The following is a 24,405-nucleotide window of genomic DNA, read 5'->3' on the forward strand; positions in this document are numbered from 1 at the left end:
GCCAAGGTTCTTCAGGTGACTCCCAGCGAGTTGGCATCTGCTGACACCTGCATCCATGCAGCATTGGTCTCAGTGGGAGGCCTCTTCCTCCCTGACCTAGGGAAGAGGACCTCCCTGTGGGCCCTAACCCCATCCAATAATGCCTGCAGTGAAGCCTCGTCGAATTTGGAGGCAGCTCGGGGTCTGGCACTGGCCACAGCTGCTGCAGACTCCTCTGCCATCCTGTATGGTTCGTTTGGAAGCCTTCAGAGGATGCAGTGCTTGCTATGGACCTTGAAAGCACCACTGTTCTGGACATTATGTGACATTCTGGACATTTTTACATGCAGTAGCACCCTCTGATGGTGGTTATTGTGTTAGCAGTGTGTTTGTATGAAACAGAGGTCATTTGACCTTTGTTCCTTTCTTCCTGTGCGAGGTCATTTGACCTTTGTTCCTTTCTTCCTGTGCGAGGTCATTTGACCTTTGTTCCTTTCTTCCTGTGAGAAGACATTTGACCTTCGTTCCTTTCTTCCTGTGCGAGGTCATTTGACCTTTGTTCCTTTCTTCCTGTGAGAAGACATTTGACCTTCGTTCCTTTCTTCCTGTGAGAAGACATTTGACCTTCGTTCCTTTCTTCCTGTGAGAAGACATTTGACCTTCGTTCCTTTCTTCCTGTGAGAGGTCATTTGACCTTCGTTCCTTTCTTCCTGCGAGAGGTCATTTGACCTTCGTACCTTTCTTCCTGTGTAACCCAGAAAGTAGAATCCCAGGAAGTAGAATTCCAGGAAGAACCTGGCAGTAATGGAGAATTCCATGAGGGTTTCACAATCCAATGTAATCTGATTTCATATGTTAGGCCAAGTGCAATATCTGTGAGTATCTTTGTTTGTCAGCATAATAGCAACGTTGTCAGAGTAGTATTTTGATAACACTATGTTTATAAAAGGTTAATATTTGATAGTTACAGATGTGAGTCCAAATGTTAGTTAGTTATACAATTAGTCTATTCTACTGTTGTAAATATGTTTATATCTTATGTAATATCGAATGTATAGTACTCAGTTTATGTACAAAACATACTTTATCTTTGTTTACAGTTTCACAAATTTGTTCAAGTAAAGGCTTAAAACAGCAAACGGCTTCACAAAGAATTATTTTGATTAAGTGTTTAACTTGCTGGATAACTAGATAGGAGCACGTCCAGCGCGGCCAGTACAACCACGAATGATGACATCATACTGTGGGGCTTTCTGACTAGAAATGGACAATTAGCAAGGCTGCCCACATGCTGGGAATTAATTGGCCACTTGAGGGAAAATTGCGTGGAGCTGGCTGACACATTTTTTTGTGTGTCAGAACCCTACATTCGGGGAAACCCGACCATTTCCCACACAAGCCACAAAATCGGGCCCATTCTGTTTTTCTATTCTTCCTACCAAAGTGAATAACCTCACATTTCACTCCATCTGCCACCTATTGCCCACTCACTGAACCTGTCTATATCCCTTTGCAGGCTCTTCATGTCCTCCTTGCAGCTTACTTTCCCACCTAGCTTTGTATCGTCAGCAAACTTGGATATCCGTGCCTTTAGGAGAGGAGAAAAAGAGAGGAAGGATAAAATAGATGTTGGAAAAGTGATTGCCATGATGAATTCAAAACCAACTGCCCTAGTGGTAAGATTATTGTATTCAATTAGATGCAAGTCAATTGAAAGATATTTTAGGTACTAACTTGACAGGATATCCAACTCTCTAGATAGGAATCATGTAAAAAAAACACCCTGGCTTTTGCAAAAGAATAAATTACAACTACAACTAAAATCCTACGAATAAAGCACAGCACTCCTGATAATCCTTTAATGATTTAAAGTAAAACTGCATCTTAAATACAAGAAAAGATTATTAGTACATTTTAAATGACAGTATCCCGCAACTCCATGTTTGAATCCCTCCCATCAGGTTTCCGCCCTGCCACAGTATCGAAACAGCTCTCAGCAAAGTCACAAATGACATCTTTTGTGACTGTGATAAAGGTAAACTTTCCCTCCTCATCCTTCTTGATTTGTCTGCAGCCTTTGACACGGTTGACCACTCCATCCTTCTCCAATGCCTCTCCACCATTGTCCAGCTGGGTGGGACTGCACTCGCCTGGTTCCATTCTTATCTATCTAATCGTAGCCAGAGAATCACCTGCAACAGCTTCTCTTCCCGCATCTGTCCTTGGCCCCCTCCTATTTCTCAACTACATGCTGCCCCTTGGCAACATCATCCGAAAACACAGCATCAGTGTCATAAATCTCATCATCGAGAAACTACCTATGAAATAACACTGGACGGCCAGCTGGTGGCGCCGTCAAAGGAGTATAAATACTCAGGCGTTGGCCCCAGCTTTCCAGGGACATTTTGTAAAGACAAGGAGCTAGTGGATACAACTAGACTTCCATGTTCTGAAATAAGTTGATTAAAGCCTTGCTATATGCTCAAACCAAGTGCGTAGTGAGTATTATTACGTCAATTTAATCAACTTAATATCGACTCCACGCTTTGGGTGATTTCGGGAACAGCCAGCTACGACTCGAACCGTAGAAGGGAACTCAGGCAAGTAATCGATCCATCATGGAGAAACTACTCAGCCCCGCCCGTCTTGACCTGGACCCGAATTCACTTACAGCTGCTAAGGTATGGAAACACTGGTATCGTACTTTCAGCAACTTCCTCAGGGTGTGTGGTGAAAATGTTCCTGATAAATTAGAAATACTTGCTAATTACGTATCCCCTCATGTGTTTGATTATATCGAAGACTGTGTAGACTATGACGCCACTATCCAAATACTACAGCAGCTATATGTCAAGTCCCCAAATGAAATTTTTTCTCGGCATCTACTAGCCACAACTCGACAACAACCCGGGGAATCACTTGACGAATTCCTTCAGAAACTTCGCAGGCTCAGCAAGGATTGTAATCTTAAAGCTGTTACAGCTGAGCAGTACCAGGAGGAGTTAATTTGTGATTCCTTTATTAATGGGATTGCGTCTCCCTTCATACGTCAGCGTCTGTTGGAAAATAAAACCCTCAAGTTACAGGCTGCCTATGACCAGGCATGTTCACTGGACTTAGCAAAGAGGAATGCAGACACCTATCTTTTACCACGTGCACGGGCTGCTGCTATCTCTTTTAGTGACTCTTTCAATAGGCCTCGGGCGGAAGCCTTCACGGATGACGACGCCAACCCGGCTGATGACAACCCTACCCTAGAAACCTACACTGATGACGACCCCGCCCTAGCGGCATCTTGGCAATCTGGAAGGAAGTGTTTCTTCTGTGGAGGAGCGTTCCATTATAGGAAATGTTGTCCTGCTCGTAACGTGACCTGCAATCATTGCAGCAAGGGTCACTTTTCTAAGGTATGCCAGTCAAGAGCCGCTGCTAGTAAGAAAGGCCAGTTTTCTAAGGTATACCGGTCGACAGCTCCTGTTAGTTTTGCAGCTACTATCTATAACTCCCCCAAGAGCCACTACTAAGGTTACAGCTGTCAAGGGCAAAACTGCCCCTCCTCCCATCACAGCTGTTTTTCCCCAAAGTTTGTCCCATGCAGCCACGAAGGTTTCAATAAATGGACACATTTTGAGTGCACTAATCGACTCATGCAGCTCTGATAGCTTCATTAGTGAGCGGGCTGTCAGTAAGTTAAAACTGTGTATTTACCCCTTGGACAGGGAAATTGCAATGGCTCCGACGACACTGACCACCAATTCTTCCGGCTTTTGTCTTGTCGACCTTATTCTCAATGGCCGCACTTATTTCTCCACCCGGCTCGGGGTGCTCAAGAACCTATGCAGTGATGTGCTCCTGGGACAGGATTTCCAGAAACAACACAAAAGACTCACTTTCGAGTTTGGAGGGTCAAAGCCGGAGCTTACTATTTCCAAAGTACCGTTTTGTGCGCTTTCGGCGGCTTCGCTTGATGAGCCCTCCTTGTTTGCCAATCTTTCCCCCCGATGTAAGCCCATAGTCACTAAATCACGACGTTTCAGCCGAGATGATCGAGCCTTTATCGACGCAGAAATCTCTCGCCTTCTAGCTGACGGTATCATTGAGCCATGTTCATCTTCCTGGCGGGCTCAAGTCGTCATTGTTAAAAATCCTCTGAAGCAACACAAGAAACGTCTTTGCATCGATTACTCACAAGCTATTAACCAGTATACCGACCTGGATGCCTACCCACTACCACGCATCGATGACATGGTCAATAACCTTGCCAACTACAAGGTATTTTCAACTTTTGATTTAAAGAGCGCATATCATCAAGTACCGTTAAAGGACTCTGACAAAAAGTATACGGCCTTTGAGGCCAATGGTCGGCTTTACCAGTTTTATCGCTTTCCATTTGGGGTCACCAATGGGGTGGCTGTCTTTCAACGGGCAATGGATAGCCTAGTCAAACAGGAGAACTTAACGGACACTTTTCCATATCTAGATAATATCACCATTGCTGGTCATAACCAGAAGGAGCATGATGCCAATCTCCAGAAATTTTTTGATGTTCTCCGTTGTCGCAACTTAACCTTAAATGAGTCCAAATCTGTGAAATCAGTACCATCAGTCAACATCCTTGGCTACTGGGTGGGCAACAGTGTCATCAAACCGGATCCGGAGCGACTTCGTCCGCTTCAGGAGCTCCCCCCCCCCCACGAATCTCTGCTCTCTTCGTCGTGCACTCGGCATGTTCGCCTATTATGCAAAATGGATACCCCACTTCTCCGACAAGATCCAGCCCGTTTCACGCAAAGTCATTTCCATTGGAGGCAACGGCTATTTCAGCTTTCAACCTCCTCAAGCGACAACTGGAAAAAGCCACGCTTCGTTCCATTGATGAAAGTCTTCCTTTCGTGGTCGAGTGCGATGCATCGGATGTGGCGATCTCTGCTACCTTGAATCAAGGCGGTCGACCCGTTGCATTTCTGTCCAGAACTTTGCAGGGTAGCGAGCTCCATTATCCTCCTGTCGAGAAAGAGGCTACAGCCATCATCGAAGCGATACGTAAATGGAGTCATTTTCTTGCTCATCGCCATTTCACACTTATAACCAATCAGCGCTCCGTGGCCTTTATGCTGGATAACCGGAAACGCACCAAGATCAAGAATAACAAAATACAACTCTGGAGGGTGGAATTGGCTGCCTTTGGATACACCATACATTATCGACCCGGCAAAGAGAATGTGGCCCCGGATACCCTCACGCGGGCATTCTGCTCTTCTATGTCAACTTCGACTCTGGCGGATCTTCATACTGACTTATGCTATCCTGGCGTTACCCGTATGTTGCACTTTGTGCGATCTAAAAATCTCCCATTTTCTACGGAAGATGTGAAAAAGAACGTGCTCCTCCTGTAAAATTTGTGCGCAGTTAAAACCGCAATTCTTCCGTCCATCGGATGGCTCGCTCATACACGCTATGCAGCGACTCAGCATTGACTTTAAAGGGCCATTGCCTTCCTCAACACGGAACACCTACTTACTGACTATGGTGGGCGAATATTCACGCTTTCCCTTTGCTTTCCCCTGTCCCAATATGCTTACTTCCAGTGATCAAATGCCTTGATCAAGTCTTTTCCCTTTGCGGTCCGGCCAATTTCATCCACTCTGATAGGGGTCCCTCCTTCATGTCAAGCGAACTCAAAAGTTCTCTCTTCCAATGGGGAATCGCCACAAGTAAAACGACACCGTACCATCCCATCGGTAACGGACAGGTTGAGAGATACAACGCTATCATTTGGAACGCTGTTCGTCTTGCGCTGAGGTCATGCAATCTACCAGACCAGCAGTGGGAAACTATGCTCCCTGACGCGTTGCATTCCATCAAGTCTCTCCTTTCTACTTCTACCAATGTCACACCTCACGAGCGATTCTTCAGCTTCCAGCGTCGCTCCACCCATGGGACGTCTCTACCGTCATGGTTGGCAGCTCCTGGCCCTGTGCTGCTCCGAAGATTCGTCCGATCGTCAAAAACCGATCTTCTAGTCGACGAGGTAGAACTTATAGAAGTCAACCCCACGTACGCCCACATGCGGTACTCGGATGGCCGGGAGTCCACCGTTTTGCTCCGGGACCTGGCTCCCTGTCCGGCCGGTTCCGCGGACCCGACTGATGGAGGGACTCGCAGGGATGAGGCCGACACTCTGCGCTCCCCCGAGGATGACGCCCTACCTGGGACATCGAGGGATCTGCCGGCTGCCCCACCAGATCCGCTCGGGGAGCCAAGCGCTCCCCGTGGGATGGCCGCCCCGGGCCAGGACACCGGTCAATCTCCGGCTAACCAACAGCACGAAGCCAGTTCTGCGCCTGTGGGGACCCGTACCCCGAGTCACGATCTCCCCAGCCTCCCTCAGGTTGATCAGAGCAACACGGGCCCTATCGATCCACCGGCACGGATCAAGCAGCCCAGGGACCAAGACACGGTCCGGGGAGACGTGCCTTCTGGCCATAAACAAAAATCTAAAAGACTGCGGCTATTCCTGGTCCGCCTAATCCGTTAAGAGGAAGTCGTCGGACTTCCAAATCTTTTAGGCAGGAAGAATGTCATAAATCTCATCATCGAGAAACTACCTATGAAATAACACTGGACGGCCAGCTGGTGGCGCCGTCCAAGGAGTATAAATACTCGGGTGTTGGCCCCAGCTTGCCAGGGACATTTTGTAAAGACAAGGAGCTAGTGGATACAACTAGACCTCCATGTTCTGAAACAAGTTGATTAAAGCCTTGCTTTATGCTCAAACCAAGTGCGTAGTGAGTTTTATTACGTCAATCAGTTTCCACATGTACGCTGATGACACCCAGCTCTACCTCACTGCCACTTCTCTCGACCCCTCCACGGTCTCTAAATTGTCATACATCCAGTTCTGGATGAGCAGAAATTTTCTCCAATTAAATATTGAGAAAACCGAAGCCATTGATTTCAGTCCCTGCCACAAATTCCGTTCCTGGGCCACTAACTCCATCCCTCTCCCTAACATCTATCGGAGGCTGAACCACACTGTTCGCAACCTTGGTGTCACATTTGACCCTGAAATGAGATTCCGACCACATATCCGTGGCACAACTAAGACTGCCTATTTCCACCTCCGTAAAATCGCCTGTCTCCGCCCTTACCTCAGCTCATCCGCTGCTAAAACCCTCATCCATGCCTTTGTTACCTCTAGACTTGACTATTCCAATGCACTCCTGGCTGGCCTCCCACATTCTCCCCTATGTAAACTTGAGGTCATCCAAAATGCAGCTGCCCATGTCCTAATTCGCACGAGTCCCGTTCACCCATCACCCCTGTGCTTGCTTGACCTACATTGGATCCCAGTTAAGCAATGCCTCGATTTCAAAATTCTCATCCTTGTTTTCAAATCCCTCCATGGCCTCGCTCCTCCCTATCTCTGTAATCTCCTTCAGCCCCACAACCCCAGCCCCCCCCCCCAATTATAATCGCTCAACCATTGGTGGCCGTGCCTTCTGTTGCCTAGGCCCGAAGCTCTGGAATTCCCCGCTTAAACCTCTCCGCCTCGCTACCTCTCTTTCCTCCTTTAAGACGCACCTTAAAATCTACCTCTTTGACCAAGCTTTTGGTCACCTGCCCTAATTTCTCCTTATGTGGCTCGGTGTCAAATTTTTTGTCTTATAATACTCTTGTGACGCGCCTTGGGACATTTTACTACTTATAAATGTGAGTTGTTGTTATTTTTGTTGTTGTATTCCAACCACAAAGCTACAAAGAAGAGATGCAATAGACACCCACCTGTTCATCTGAGCCACCTGAAGCAAAGAAGTCCCCAGCACCGGAAAAAACTACACAAGTCGCTGGACCCTTTAAACAGAAAACAAGGAATTGAAAATAATTATTTTTAATCAACACTGCATTATATCCAAAGAACAGGGTAAATCCAAGGGCCCTATAGACACCAACATGTTCAGATGGTAAACATATAATGCTGAAAAAGCTTACATAATGGCCAACTTTCCTCTGCTCTGCTCCTAAGTAGAGCCTGAAAAATGGTACCAAATCATTTGCTCTTATACTGCTCCTGAATAACACGTCACTCAAACTTACACTATGACTTTTCTGGATGTCCGTAGCTGACTGCATTCAAAGAGGGTACAGCAATGTAAATGCGTGCAATTCAATGTCAGAATGCTTTGCACACAGATTTATCTAATTGCACCGGGTGCCGATCCGAGACAAACTGCCCCCATAAAAATCTGGTGCCACTGCCTCATAATCTGCTGTTTAGGTGCTATCTCTCTTAAGGGACAGGCTGGTATTAACATTTAGGAAGAAAATAGTTTTGCTCCTTCAATAACTGTTACCAAATGCTGTTAATCTTTTACACAGTGATCAAGTCTAAATTCAGCGCTATGCCACCCCACCCGCCCTTTTGACAGCTGCTGAAGGAATTTACCTGGCCCTATCCGGAGCCACAAACATCTGTTTCCCTACCACAAAGCAAAAATCCCTTCTCCACCCTCACTAGTCCAAAGATGTGCGGGTTAGGTTGATTGGCTATGATAAATTGACCCTTAGTGTTAGGGGGATTAAATACATGGGGTTACAGGGATCGGGTGGGATATGTGTCAGTGCAGGCTCGATGGGCCGAAATGGCCTCTATCTGCACGGTGGGGTTTCTGTGATTCTGTGAACTGCTTCTGAAATCTTGAATAGAACAAATAGCCGGAGTCAAACTTGCACACTCTTCCTATTACTTCACCATCATTCTTCACATCCACAGTCATTTCCTCTACCTCTCTACCTACTGCTCAACACCATGGCAGTGCCCTCTTACCAACTCCCTCCTAGACAGACAGCTGAGGCACTGTGGCACAGCAACACAAACACATTCACAGGGGGCAGCACCTTCACATAAAGATGAAGACCGTTGGATTAGGCGCAACTGGGATTTTAACAGCGTATTGACTGCTAAACAAATGTTATGGCCCTGAAAAACTAATTTTTATTTTATCGAGTGTCAAATTTCTCCATTTTAATAAAACTTACAATTTTTAAGAAACTTTAAAAAAAAATTTCAAAGTTTGTTGATATTTATTTCAAGTTTACCATTTCCCCATGCGAGAGCCCCAATCTTTGCTTCGCTCCCTATAAAATTTTTAAGCAGTTAAAATTGAAGGAGCTTCTTCACTTCCTGGTTCCCGGTCTGTGACAGCTTAGACAGCTTGTTAACGTCACAGCAGCTCGCACTAGGAATTTCTTATTATCTTACACTGATCGCAACTGAACATCGAAAAAACCGAACCTTTCGCAAGATCTTTGTGGGAAGCTTTCTTCAGTGCCAGCAGCAAACACCTTTGCTTCGCCACTGACCACAAATTACGAGCCAATAGGTTTGAGCCCCTCTGAAATTTTTCAAAACCTCTTTTACAAACTGAGGAGGCAAGTACTTCATCAAGTACTCACATTTCAAAAATTAAACTGTAAGACAGAATTACTATATTCAAACAATGGGTTGCAAACTGTACATAAAATGTGCTAAGTGCTGCCTTTGTTAGGGCTACCCTGATTACATTGTCATCAATTACTAGCCCAGTAAAATATATTTTAACTGCTTTTAGAATTTAGTTGTGTTGTGGTTGAAGATCGAATCAAATGCATTTGTCATGACTAATCTATCATTGGTACAACTGTGTGTGAAGGGATAATTACAGTCCTAGCCCTTTTGGGCTACCCCAGATCAGGCGTATTTCCCAGACGTTCACCTTCAACTTAAGTTAGAGATAGCCAAATTCCATAAGACGTTTAAATGGGTCTAAAGGTTCAGGCTATCTCCCCCTAAAGGAAAGGAATGACTAAAGATGTTACAGTCCTCCAGAAAGTACTTTTAATAAGTTGAACTAGACTGTAACCTTCCGGATATTATGAGGGTCCGGAATACCCCCCAGAATTCTGCAACTCCTTACAAAAGAGTGTACAGAATTTGTGGGTTCGCGAGTCTATACAGAATTACTCTGAGACAATTCTAAAAATATATAGTTCTATTTAAGAGCCAACATTCAATTAACATCTGTTGAATCAGTTGCAACATTAACAATTCAAAATACAATTAGCTTACATTTCTTATTTCTCAGAGATCCTTATTCTCAAATCTTTACTTCGTCACATTTCTTATTTCTTATTTCTAAATCCAGAACATCCACCAAAATCAATCACTTTGACTTCCCGAGACTCAGAGTTAAAGACTTACAGAGATGCCTCCGAGTTGAGAAACGCTTTACCCGTTCAGCGTGTTCTGAATTTCTGTTAAAAAGGTCTTATTTTTATACCCTTTTGGCAGTGGTTTCTTCTTTGATGTTCTCTGTTGATGTTAGCTAATTGCCTTTATTGATACCTCTTTCGAATGCTTTCTATTCTTACTGTCAATTCAACTATTGCATGCATAATTATTTTTCTATCTTTAGGTGTTCCAAAAACCATCATAAAAACAATGACAGCAATGGTTTCTGTTTGATGCCATTCTTATCGAAGATTCTTCATTCAATTCTTAATATTGGCTTTACTGCTTTTTTGCAGACATTGTGTCTTTCCTTACTGCTCCAAGTTCAATACAAACACAATGCAATTGCTTGGTGTCTCTATTGAAGTCATATTTTCAAAGCCTTCTTGTTGGTATTATAGTTACAATGTGTAAATCAAAACCACTTTAACTGTGTGTTTACTTGTTTTCCAGCTATCTCAATTGGTTGCATATTTAATCTTATGGTTCCTGTTTTCCAAGTTTAACATAAAACTATTTGACCAGCAGATGTTTCTTTTACTTGATGTCATGTTCCAAAGGCACATGCCTCTTTTAATGTTTGTATTTCTGTTTTACGGGTTAGCACTTCACACTTTAAACTGGGCATTCTCATTGTGTTCGTTGCAAACCGTAGACCTTTCGGAAGCAAGTCTTTGCTTTTCAATAGGGTCTTAGCTTCTTGGTCAATATCCCTTTCCCATTTCAAAGTCTGTGGTGTTTTACAACTTTGTTATCAACTGATCTTTATCTCCGAAGCCTGTTCTCGGTTTACAGCCTTGTCTGCTGAGACTTGTGCCTTTTAAACCCAGTATGTCTTTTATTATTAGAATTCTGTTCATGGTATTGTGTATTTCTCTGAATCATGGCTATTCCTTCACATGTGTATGTGTCCTAATTATTGATGCAACAGACCTACAGTGTGAATCTTCATTCACAAAACTGACTACTTCTGTGTCTAGTGTTGGAAATGTAACGGTCTAGATTATCTACAAAACTACAAATAAACTTTAAAGAACTCTAAATTTTCAATAGAAACACACAAAAAAAATCTTTGCACACTTCTTGCAAGACTAACTTTCTCACATACTGAACAACTTGCACTATTGACTGCAGCAAAAAAAATCTAGTATTGGAGCACTTAATACAGTAAAGATAGATAATACTGTACAGTAAAGATAGATAATATATGTGCCAACTGAAATCTCTCAAACTGAAAGCAGTCTTCTTCATTTTCCCAGTTGCACGGCTTAACTTGCTCTTGTGAAGTACAGTATAACTGAAATAACTGCAAGTCTTATTAAAATGGGCACCAGGGGGGTAACTTTCTGAGTTCATGCTACTGGCGGCGCACATCAGGAAATGCGGTCATGCTGCCAACAATTTTTCATCCATTAAAATTAGTGGATGTAAAATCATGGACACACACTTGCGATTTCCCAATAAGTGCAGCTGGCAAGCAAAGCTTCCCAGTCGCAAAACCGAAAAATTAGCCTCAAGTATTTGGTAGATCACCGAGACTTTTCACTAGACAAACTAGCATGGTCTTAAATCATCGTAATACCAACTGGGCAACCTAGAATGGAAAAGCACATGTAAGCATTATATTATTAACATTTGACCTTGCAAGGCCTGCTGGCGAAAATCAGAACTGTACCAAGTTATAGTAGAGTATAACATGAGTTCAGAGTTATAACCCAATGAGACAATCAATGATCCAGAACAGCAGACAGAGGGATCCGCAGTGCAGCAACCGAAGAAAGAGTCAAATTGGACCCCTCCGGAGGGTCGCTGCCCTAAGCTTGACATGTATGCTCAAGCTGTCAGGAGATGCATCAACGCCATTCATCAGCCGCACTCACAAGACAGTCCAGAATGTCACCCGAGCACAACGCAACGCCATCCACACTCTCAAGACCAACCGCAACATCGTCATCAAACCAGCAGACAAAGGAGGCGCCATCGTCATACAGAACAGAACGGACTATTTCAAAGAAGTATACCGACAACTGGACAACCAGGAACCCGCAGATCCGACCAAAGAACACACCCGCCAACTCAACAGACTGATCAAGACCTTCGATCCAGACGTTCAAAGCATCCTACATGCTCTCATCCCACGTACTCCCTGCGTGGGAGACTTCTACTGCCTCCCAAAGATACACAAAGCCAACACACCCGGACGTCCTATCGCATCAGGCAACGGAACCCTGTGTGAGAACCTCTCTGGATATGTCGAGGGCATCCTGAAACCCATCGTACAGGGAACCCCCAGCTTCTGTCGCGACACTACAGACTTCTTACAGAAACTCAGCACCCACGGACCAGTTGAACCAGGAACACTCCTCGCCACGATGGACGTCTCGGCACTCTACACCAGTATCCCCCACGATGACGGCATCGCTGCAACAGCCTCAGTACTCAACACCAACAAGAGCCAATCTCCAGACGCCATCCTACAACTCATCCGCTTCATCCTTGACCACAATGTCTTCACCTTCGACAACCAGTTCTTTACCCAAACACACGGAACAGCCACGGGGACCAAATTCGCACCCCAATACGCAAACATCTTCATGCACAAGTTCGAGCAAGACTTCGTCGCTGCACAGGATCTCCAACCAACGCTATACACCAGATACATCGACGACATTTTCTTCCTATGGACCCACGGCGAAGAATCACTGAAAAGACTACACGATAACATCAACAAGTTCCATCCCACCATCAAACTCACCATGGACTACTCCTCAGAATCGGTTTCATTCTTGGACACACGAATCTCCATCAAAGACGGACACCTCAGCACTTCACTCAACCTCACGATGCTTCACTTCTCCAGCTTCCACCCTAACCACGTTAAAGAAGCCATCCCCTATGGACAAGCCCTGCGAATACACAGGATCTGCTCAGACGAGGAGGAACGCGATGGACACCTACAGACACTGAAAGACGCCCTTGTAAGAACGGGGTATGACGCTCGACTTGTCGATCGACAGTTCCGACGGGCCACAGTGAAAAATCGCATCGACCGCCTCAGAAGACAAACACGGGACACAACCAACAGAGTACCCTTCGTCGTCCAGTACTTCCCCGGAGCGGAGAAACTACGCCATGTTCTTCGCAGCCTTCAACATGTCATCGATGATGACGAACACCTCGCTAAGGCCACCCCCACGCCTCCACTACTCGCTTTCAAACAGCCGCCTAACCTCAAACAGACCATCGTTCGCAGCAAATTACCCAGCTTTCAGGAGAACAACGACCACGACACCACACAACCCTGCCACAGCAACCTCTGCAAGACATGCCAGATCATCAACACAGGTACCATCATCACACGTGAGGACACCACCCACCAGGTACATACTCATGTGACTCGGCCAACATTGTCTACCTCATACGTTGCAGGAAAGGATGCCCCGGAGCATGGTACATCGGCGAGACCATGCAGACACTGCGACAACGGATGAACGGACACCGCGCAACAATCACCAGGCAGGAGTGTTCCCTCCCAGTCGGGGAACACTTCAGCAGTCAAGAACATTCAGCCTCCGATCTTCGGGTAAGCATTCTCCAAGGCGGCCTTCAAGACACACGACAACGAAAAATCGTCGAGCAGAAACTGATAGCCAAGTTCCGCACCCATGAGGACGGCCTCAACCGAGATCTTGGGTTCATGTCACGCTACATGTAACCCCACCTGACGCAGGGTCATCCAGACTCGAGTCGACATTGGCTTGTTCTCTCTACACAGATGCGGCCGGACCTGCTGTGATTTCCAGCAAAAAAAATGTTTTTTGTCTTTTTTTGTTTTTCATACAGACCCCAGCATCTGCAATATTTGACCCCTTGTGACCCCACCTCATTGTTCTTTGATGTAATTTCCTGACTGACCTGTTTGGACACCATTCACACCTTTGATTGCTGTGATTATCTCTCTGTCGAGGTGTGATAAATGGCAGTTGGAAAGATTACCTGTAAACTTCTGACATTATTCTCTGACTATATAAGCTGTGTCTTTATGCATTTCTCCACTTCACCTGACGAAGGAGCAGCGCTCCGAAAGCTTGTGATTTCAAATAAAGCTGTTGGACTATAACCTGGTGTTGTGTGACTTCTTACATTTATTCTTTATTGATCAATTAAACACTTTTTCATTCTACTTGTTTTGATACAATTATTAAAAATACCTATTAAGCTTTACAACATTTTCAAATACTTTGGAGATCATCCAGGAAGGCAAAGATAACACCAGGCTTGTCTTCTCAAACCACCCTCCTTCTGCCTCCTCCTCCCTCACCTCCAACAATAAATGCGAGGAGCTCATGAACTTTTTTGTTAAAAAGATCAAGAACAACCGTTCAACTGCCTCTGCTACTTCCCTCCCTTCCCCATGCGCGCGGGCCTTACTTCCTCTCCGTTTTCATCCTGCCCTAACCGTAAAACTGCATATTTCTCTAGCTTCTCTCCTATCTCCCCCTTGCCCTTTCAAAGCTAATCTTGTCTACGAGACCGATCTCCTGCTCTCTCAAACCTATTCCTACTAAATTACTAATCACCCAACTTTCCTTCCTTGCTCCCATGTTAGCAGATATCGTTAACGGCTCTCTCCCCTCGGGTATTGTCCTCCTCTCCTTCAAATCTGCAGTCATCACACCCTCCTCAAAAAAACAATACTTGACCCATCTGTCCTTGCAAATTATCGTCCCATCTCGAGCCACTCTTCCCTCTTCAAAGTTCTTGAACGTGTTGTCGCCTCCTAAATCCGTGCCCATCTTTCCTAGAACTCCTTGTTTGAATCCCTCCAATCAGGCTCCCGCCCCACCACGGTAGCAAAATGGCTCTTACCAAAGTAACAAATGACATCCACGGGAACGGTAGCATTGTGATCTAGTAATCCAGAGGCCTGGACTAATGATCCAGAGACATGAGTTCAACTCCCACCACGGCAGCTGGGGAATTTAAATTCAGTTAATTAAATAAATCTAGAATAAAAAGCTAGTATCAGTAATGGTAACCATGAAACTGTTGGATTATTGTAAAAACCCATCTGGTTCACTAATGTCCTTTAGGGAAGGAAATCTGCCGTCCTTGTCTGGCCTATATGTGACTCCAGACCCACAGCAATGTGGTTGACTCTTAACTGCCCTCTGAAACAGCTTAGCAAGTCACTCAGTTGCAACAAACCACTACGAAACAAAATAATAAGAATGAAACAGGACGGACCACCCAGCATCGACCTCGGCACCGGCTACGGACACGGCAATGACACACCCAGCCCTGTCGACCCTGCAAAGTCCGCCACACCAACATCTGGGGACTTGTGCCAAAATTGGGAGAGCTGTCCCACAGACTAGTCAAGCAACAGCCTGACAAAGACATACTCACAGAATCATACCTTTCAGCCAATGTCCCGAACTCGTCCATCACCATCCCTGGGTAGGTCCTGTCCCACCGGCAGGACAGACCCACCAGGGGTGGTGGCACAGTGGTATACAGTCGGGAAGGAGTGGTCCTGGGAGTCCTCAACATTGACTCCAGACCCCATGAAGTCTCATGGTTTCAGGTCAAGCATAGGCAAGGAAACCCCCTGCTGATTACCACCTACCGCCCTCCCTCAGCTGATGAATCAGTACTCCTCCATGTTGAACACCACTTGGAAGAAGCACTGAGAGTAGCAAGGGCACAGAATGTACTCTGGGTGGGGGGCTTCAATGTCCATCACCAAGAGTGGCTCAGTAGCACCACTACTGACCGAATCCTGAAGGGCATAACTGCCAGTCTGGGCCTGCGACAGGTGGTGAGTGAACCAACACGAGGGAGAAACCTACTTGACCTTGTCCTCACCAATCTACCTGTCGCAGATGCATCTGTCCATGACAGTATTGGCAGCAGTGGCCACCGCACAGTCATTGTGGAGGCGAAGACCCGTCTTCACACTGAGAACAACCTCCATCATGTTGTGTGGCACTACCACCGTGCTAAATGGGATAGATTCAGAACAGATCAAAACTGGGCATCCATGAGGCACTGTGGGCCATCAGCAGCAGCAGAATTGTATTCCACCCCAATCTGTAACCTCATGGCCCGGCATATCCCTCATTCTACCATTACCACCAAGCCAGGGGAACAACCCTGGTTCAATGAATGTAGAAGAGCATGCCAGGAGCAGCACCAGGTGTACCTAAAAATGAGGTGCCAACCTGGGGAAGCTGCAACACAGGACTACATGCAGGCTAAAAAGCAGAAGCAGCATGCTATAGACATGGCTAAGCGATCCCACAATCAACGGATCAGATCAAAGCTCTGCAGTCCTGCCACATCCAGTCGTGAATGGTGGTGGACCATTAAACAACTAACGGGGGGAGCAGGAGGCTCCAAGAATATTCCCATCCTCACTGACGGTGGAGCCCAGCATCATTGGGCTCACTGATGCCTAGTTTGGGTTCCGCCAAGACCACTCGGCTCCCGACCTCATTACAGACTTGGTGCAAACATGGACAAAGGAGCTGAATTCCAGAGGCGAGGTGAGAATGACTGCCCTTGACATCAAAGCAGCATTTGACCAAGTGTGGCATCAAGGAGCCCTAGTAAAACTGAAGATGAGGAGAAACTTCTTCACTCAGAGGGTAGTAAATCTATGGAATTTGCTACCTCAGAGAGCTGTGGAAGCTGCGACATTAAATAAATTTAAAACAGAGATCGACAGTTTCCTAGCTGATAAGGGAATTAAGGGTTATGGGGAGCGGGCAGGGAAGTGGACGTGAGTCTAGGTTTGGATCAGCCATGATCCTATTGAATGGCGGAGCAGGCCCGATGAGCCGTATGGCCTACTCCTGCTCCTACTTCTTATGTTCTTATTATGTTCTAAGTCGGGGGAAAATGCTCCACTGGCTGGAGTCATATCTAGCACAAAGGAAGATGGTTGTGGTGGTTGAAGGTCAATCATCACAGCCCCAAGACATCACTGCAGGAGTTCCTCAGGGCAGTGTCCTAGGCCCAACCATCTTCAGCTGCTTCATCAATGACCTTCCCTCCAACATAACGTCTGAAATGGTGATGTTCGCTGATGACTGCAGTGTTCAGCGCCATTCGCAACTCCACAGATAATGAAGCAGTCCATGCCCGCATGCAACAAGACCTGGGTGACATTCTGGCTTGGGCTGATAAGTGCCAGGCAATGACTATCTCCAACAAGTGAGAGTCTAACCACCTCCCCTTGACATTCAATGGCATTACCATCGCCGAATCCCCCACTGTCAACATCCTGGGGGTCACCATTAACCAGAAACTTAACTGGACCAGCCACATAAATACTGTAGCAACAAGATCAGGTCAGAGGCTAGGTATTCTGCGGCGAGTGTCTCACCTCCTGACTCCCCAAAGCCTTTCCACCATCTACAAGGCACAAGTAAGGAGTGTGATGGAATACTCTCCACTTGCCTGGATGAGTGCAGCTCCAACAACACTCAAGAAGCTCGACACCATTCAGGATAAAGCAGCCCGCTTGATTGGCACCCCATCCACCACCTTAAACATTCACTCCCTCCACCACTGGCATACCGTGGCTACAGTGTGTACCATCTACAAGATGCACTGCAGCAACTCGCCAAGGCTTCTTCGGCAGCACCTCCCAAACCCACGACCTCTTCCACCCAGAAAGACAAGAGCAGCAGGCGCATGGGAACACCACCACCTCCAAGTCACACACCATCCTGACTTAGAAGTATATCGCCGATCCTTCATCGTCGCTGGGTCAAAATCCTGGAACTCCCTACCTAACAGCACTGTGGGAGTACCATCACCACACTGACTGCAGCGGCTCAAGAAGGCAGCTCACCGCCACCTTCTCAAGGGCAACTAGGGATGGGCAATAAATGCTGGCATTGCCAGCGACACCTTGATCCCATAAACGAATATTTTAAAAAATTGACTGCGACAAAGGTAAACTATCCCTTCTCGTCTTGTCTGCAGCCTTTGACACGGATGACCACAAATTTCTGCTCCAACGCCTCTCCACCGTCATCCAGCTGGATGGGACTGCACTCGCCTGGTTCCATTCCTATCTTTTCAGCTGTAGCCATAGAATCATCTGCAATGGGTTCTCTTCCCACTCCTGCACCGTCACCTCTGGTGTCCTCCAAGGATCTATCCTTGGCCCCCTCCCATTTCTCATCTACATGCTGGCCCTCGGTGACATCATCCGGCGACACAGCATGAGTTTTCACATGTACACCGATAATACCAAACTCTACCTCTCCTCCACCTCTCTCGACCCCTTCACCGTCTCTATACTGTGACACTGCTTGTCTGACATCTTCCTCCAATTAAATATCGGGAAGACTGAAGCCACTGTCTTCGTTTCACGGCACAAATTCAGTTCCCTTGCCACCGATTCAATCCCTTTCCCTGGTAACTGTCTGAGGCTGACCAAGTCTGTTCACTACTTTGGTGTCATATTTGATCACGAATTGAGCTTTCTACCTCATATCTGTTCCATCACTAAGACATCCCATTTCCAGCTTCGCAGCATCGCCCGTCTCCACCCTTGCCTTAACTCATCTACTGTCGAAACCCTCATCAATGCCTTCATTATCTCTATACTTGACTATTCAAACGCATTCCTGGCCGACCTCCCTAGTTTTACCCTCCATAAATTTGAGGTCATTCAAAACTCTGCTGTCCATATCCTAACTCGCACCACGTTCCCCTCACCTATCTCCCCTGCGCTCACTGACCTACATTGGCTCCCAGTTAAGCAACGCCTTGATTTTAAAATTCTCAGCTTTGTTTTCAAATCCCTCCATGACTTTGCCCCTCCTTATCTCTGTAATCTCCTCCAGGCCTATAATCCCCCTAGATCACTGCGCTCTGCCTAATCTGGCCTTTTGAACATTCCCGATTTCAATTGCTCCACCATTAGCGGTCGTGCCTTCAACTGCCTAGGGTCTAAGCTCTGGAATTCCCTCCCTAAATCTCTCCTCCTCTCCACGTCTCTTTCCTCCTTTAAGACGCTCCTTAAAACCTACCTCTTATAGGGAACATATAGGCAATAGTGACCATAATATAATACTCTTTAAGATGATAATTGAGAAGGGCATAAGAATGACGAAAAACAGGTTAATGGATTAGAGAAAAGCCGATTTTGAGGGGCTGCGAATAGAACTTCGGGAAAAAAAGGGCAACAATATTGGCAAACAAGCAATGAACAGCAATGGGAAACATTTAAAATGGTGTTCAACAGAGTGCAGGAAAAATATATTCCGCTAAAAGGAAAGAGCAAACTAAACAATAATGAGACTCCATGGATGAATAAAGCCATAAGGGAACAATTGAGGGTAAGGAAAGAGGCATACATTAAGTACATAAACAGCAGGGGAGTGCATGATAAGAGAGAATAAGAAAAGATTGGGAGAGAAGTCAAAAAAACAATTAGGGAGGCAAAGAGGAACTATGAAATTAAATTATCAAGGAACATAAAACAAAATAGTAAAATATTTTATAGGCACATCAATAAAAAAAAGGAAGGTTGGGATGGGAATAGGACTATTAAGGGATAGTCAGGATAATACCACTGGTAGCGATAGTTGGCAGAAATATTATATAAATATTTTCCTTCAGTATTTACCGGGGAGATAGAACAGGTGGACATGACAATGGATGATGAGCTTAGTAATGAGATAAGTGCATTTAAAATAAAAAAGGGGATATATTAAATAAATTAATCAAACTCAGAGGATAAAACCTCTGGTCCGGATGGATTGCATCCACGCATTTTAAAAGAATCTGGGGAAGAGCTAGCAGAGGCATTACTATGCATATTTAATAATTCGTTAGAAAAAGGTATAGTGTCAGAGGACTGGCGGATAGCTAACGTAATACCGATATTTAAGAAGGGGGATAGAACATGTCCAGGGAATTAAAAACCAGTCAGCTTAACATCGGTGGTAGGAAAAATAATGGAATCCCTACTAAAGGAGAAAATAGAAGGACATCTAGAAACCAAAAATATAATAATGAATAGTCAACATGGATTTCAAATGGGAAAGTCTTGTTTGACCAACCTCATTGAATTTTTTGAAGAGGTAACAGAGAGAGTAGACAAGGGTAATGCAGTAAATGTAATTTATCTAGATTTTCAAAAGGCCTTCGACAAGGTACCCCATAATAGACTGCTAAACAAGGTCAGAGAATGCGGAGTCAGGGGACAAGTGCTGCCTGGCTTCAGGATAGAAAGCAGAGAGTAGGAGTAAAGGGTAGCTACTCACAGTGGCAGAAGGTGGGTAGTGGTGTTCCACAAGGATCAGTGCTGGGACCACTGCTGTTCACAATTTACATTAATGATTTAGACTTGGGAGTCAAAAACACAATTTCTAAATTTGTGGATGACACCAAATTGGGGGGGGGGGGGGGGGGGGGATAGTCAATACTGAGGAGGCCTGCAACAAGTTACAGGAGGACATTAATAAACCTGCAGAATGGTAATATAATTGGCAAATTAAGTTCAACACAGATAAATGTGAGGTATTACATTTTGGTAGTAAGAATAGGGAGGTAACTTATCACTTGGAGGGTGGAGTCTAGGTGGGGTAGAGGAACAAAGGGATCTAGGAGCACAAATATACAAATCATTAAAAGTTGCAACACAGGTTAGCAAGGCCATAAAAAAGCAAACCTAGTACTAGAGTTTATTTCTAGAGGGATAGAATTGAAAAGTAGGGAAACTATGCTAAACCTGTATCAAACCTTGATTAGAACACACTTAGAGTACTGCATACAGTTCTAGTCGCCATATTATAAAAAGGATATAGAGGCACTGGAGAGGGTGCAGAGAAGATTTACAAGGATGATACCAGAAATGCGAGGGTATACATATCGGGAAAGAATCAACAGGCTGGGTCTCTTTTCTCTTGAAAAAAGGCTGAGGGGTGACCTAATAGAATTATGAAAAATGTTGATAGAGTGAATAGAGAGAGAATGTTTCCACTTGTGGGGAAGAGCATAAGTAGAGGCCATCAATATAAGATAGTCACCAAGAAATAAAATAAGGAATTCAGAAGAAATTTCTTTACCCAAAGAGTGGTGAGAATGTAGAACTCGCTACCACAGGGAGTGGTTGAAGCGAATAGTATAGATGCATTTAAGGGGAGGCTAGACAAGCATATGAGGGAAAAGGGAATAGAGGATTATGCTGATAGATTTCGATGAGGAAAGATGGGAGGAGGCTCGTGTGGAGAATAAACACTGGCATGGACTGGTTGGGCCGAATGGCCTGTTTCTGTGCCATATATCCTATGTAATCCTCTTTGATCAAGCTTTTGGTCATCTGGCCTAACATCTCCTTACATGGCTCAGAGTTAAATTTTGATTTTTTTTTGCGAAAGCTCCTTGGGACGTTTCATTACTTTGAAATTGCTATATAAATATAAGTTGTTGTTGATGTGACTAATTGCAGTTTTTCACTGAAGATTTTCTCCAAATGTGCCGCCATGTAAAACATTTTGGAAATATTTGAAACATGGTGACGTGTGACTTGAGAAGTGACACATGAATCGAGCAATTATAATACTTGCCTTGCAACTATGTAATCACTGATAAGGTACTCCATTTGGAGGGTAACGAGAAAAGACAGTGAGGGAAAAATAATATAAATCTGTAAGATTTAATAATGTCCTAATTGAAACTGCACTTTAAAACTGTATGGTTATGATCAGTAATTTCATTTCCTACAAGTATGATTTTTTTTTAAAACAATGCACACACTGAAATAACTACTGTTCAGTGCAGAGAATGAATACAAAGAAAAAGAATGTCCCACCATGTGAACCAACAGAATAAACAGACTTTCTCACCAGTGACTAAGTACTAAGAATTGTTTCACTCATCCAGAAAAACAACTCTCTTGCCCCGAATGCACTCAGAAGTTATGGATCTTCCATACTTCTGACAGAACTTCCATAATTCACTAATGTGAATATCCTCAATGTACATAATACACTAAACATTAGGCTAATGCAAGTCGCTTAGCAATTATTGAAATAAAACAAAGTATGTGCCGGTAGCTTGAAGCAGAATTCAAAATGATCAAGTGTTAAACAGACACAAAAGCTTTAAACTTTCTCTCACTGAATTAACCCATCATCACCTTCATTCAAACAAGTGCTTATATGGAAAAGCAGCTGTAAAATGTCATCAGCCTGAAACTGAAAAGGTCTTACTTAACACCAACCTTGGAAAGGAAGGACCATCCAAGTTATAATTATATACAGGAATGCAAACTTGGCCCCGCTCCCTGGATAAACTAGCAACGATCAGCTGGTATCTTACATACCAGGCGCCTGAAACAGAGGTCTTATTACGTCAAAGCATATTTCTGGAATACTATCACTTCCCCTTCTAATCTATCACTTCCTCAGTTCCCTCCCAGAATACTAGTGAGCTGCCAGACAAAAACATATGTCAAGTCTGGAACAGGCACATTCACCCACACAAATAAATACAGCTGGCAGATTTCTCAGAACAAGCTGTTCTGTAAGCACAAGGAACACTACTCTGAAATGCTTCACGTTTTCCACTTTTGTTGCTGAACATTGTTCTATCCAATATGTTCTTTACTATTGCTTATTACATCAATGGATACATAGCCAAAAAAAGACATAGATTCTTCATGATTATATTAGGAACAGCTACGTTAAAAAAATTGATATCACCATTTTATTTTTCAAATTAGAATTATGTTTAAAAAGGGTAACTAACATGTCCACAAATTTTCTTTGTCCTTAATTCCTCAGTTAATCTTCATCATCTTCCCTGTCCTTCCAATTGATAAATGCAATCTGAGCACTAAAATATTAATTTTATCAATGCTTCCACTTTTTGTAAGCAGAGTTATATTCATATGGTGATATTTCAAAGGACCCTAAGGAACTTCAAGGTTCAACAAAACATATAGGAAGGACATTAAAGTTATGGAGAACGTACAGCTTATATTCTCCTGGATGAGATCAAAAATTAGAAACTAGAGTTATGAGGGGAGACTCGAGATACTGGAACTATTTCTACTGGAGCCAAGAAGGCCAAGAGATTTAACAGACATTGAAAATTATCAAGCATTTTAACAGTGAATTGGAAAATACTATTTCCTCTGGCTGGGGAGTTAATGACAAGAGGTCACCAATTTCAAATTATCCCTAAGAGTGCAATGAGAGGTGTTAGAAGAAATGTCTTTATGCAGAGTGTTGTTGAGGCATCTTTTAAGGGAAAACTGCATAAATATTTGAAGTGGGGAATGATACAATGTAGAGGACAAGGCAGTGGGACTAATTTTGGATTGCTCTAGCAAAGAGCAAAGATATGAGGATCTGAACAGCCTCTTTCTGTGCTGTAAAATTCTGTACTTTTACTTCTATGAAATACCATGAATGGGACTAAAAAGAATTGCACACACCAGGAGTGAGACTAACTCACTCAGGCTGTAACTGACTGCATTGGCACTAAAAAAGGCAAAGGCAGATGATCGCCAAAGAAAAGTTTTAATGTTATTCCCAGCTGATGGCCAGAAACCTGGTGAGGGCGGGTAATGGATTAACCACTGATCCCTGCAGGGAATCAGCAGGTTAATGGCCAATTAAAATGTTAAATACTGTTTCCGGCAGGGAACCTGTGGGCAAAGTCTGCTGACTGCAAATACAAATTTAAACAGCGTTTCTGGCTGACGGTTGGGAACTTGCAGGCAAGGCCGCCTGACAACCAAGTAAAATATTGATATAGCGTTTTATCATTACAAATGCTAACATAAAAAGCATGATTTAAAAATCATGACACAGAAAGTCAACTTAGTGTGTCGCAAGGTTTTTATATATTAAAGATATATATAATTTTTTTTTTACATATAGTGCACATCTATAAGAAATCACACTTGAAAAGCAGTTGTCACACCTCAAAAGTGTCCATCATGCAAAAATATATTTTTTTATATTCATTCAAGGGATGTGGGCTTCACTGGCAAGGCTAGCATTTATTGCCCATCTCCAATTGCCCTTGAGGGGCTTGCTAGGCCATTTCAGAGGGCAGTTAAGAGTCAACCACATTGCTGTGGGTCTGGAGTCATATACAGGCCAGACATAGAAACATCG

General features: G+C 44.4%; 1 protein-coding gene across 3 annotated transcripts in view; it reads right to left on the minus strand.

Annotated features, from left to right (window-relative positions):
* poc1a (POC1 centriolar protein A) overlaps nt 1-24,405 on the minus strand; it is a 196,177-nt gene that overhangs the window by 99,898 nt on the left and 71,874 nt on the right. For 2 of the 3 annotated variants that reach the window (XM_086001785.1, XM_086001786.1), the window contains exon 8: nt 7,765-7,833. The exons of the other annotated variant lie outside the window; for it this stretch is intronic. In XM_086001785.1, the coding sequence (XP_085857911.1) occupies nt 7,765-7,833 (69 nt within the window). The remainder of the gene's footprint in view (nt 1-7,764; nt 7,834-24,405) is intronic. 3 annotated transcript variants of the gene reach the window in all.

This window comes from Somniosus microcephalus, chromosome 11 (assembly GCF_052327205.1).
Source record: "Somniosus microcephalus isolate GS21.2 chromosome 11, FLI_Smic_1.0, whole genome shotgun sequence".
Taxonomy (NCBI): Eukaryota; Metazoa; Chordata; class Chondrichthyes; order Squaliformes; family Somniosidae; genus Somniosus; species Somniosus microcephalus.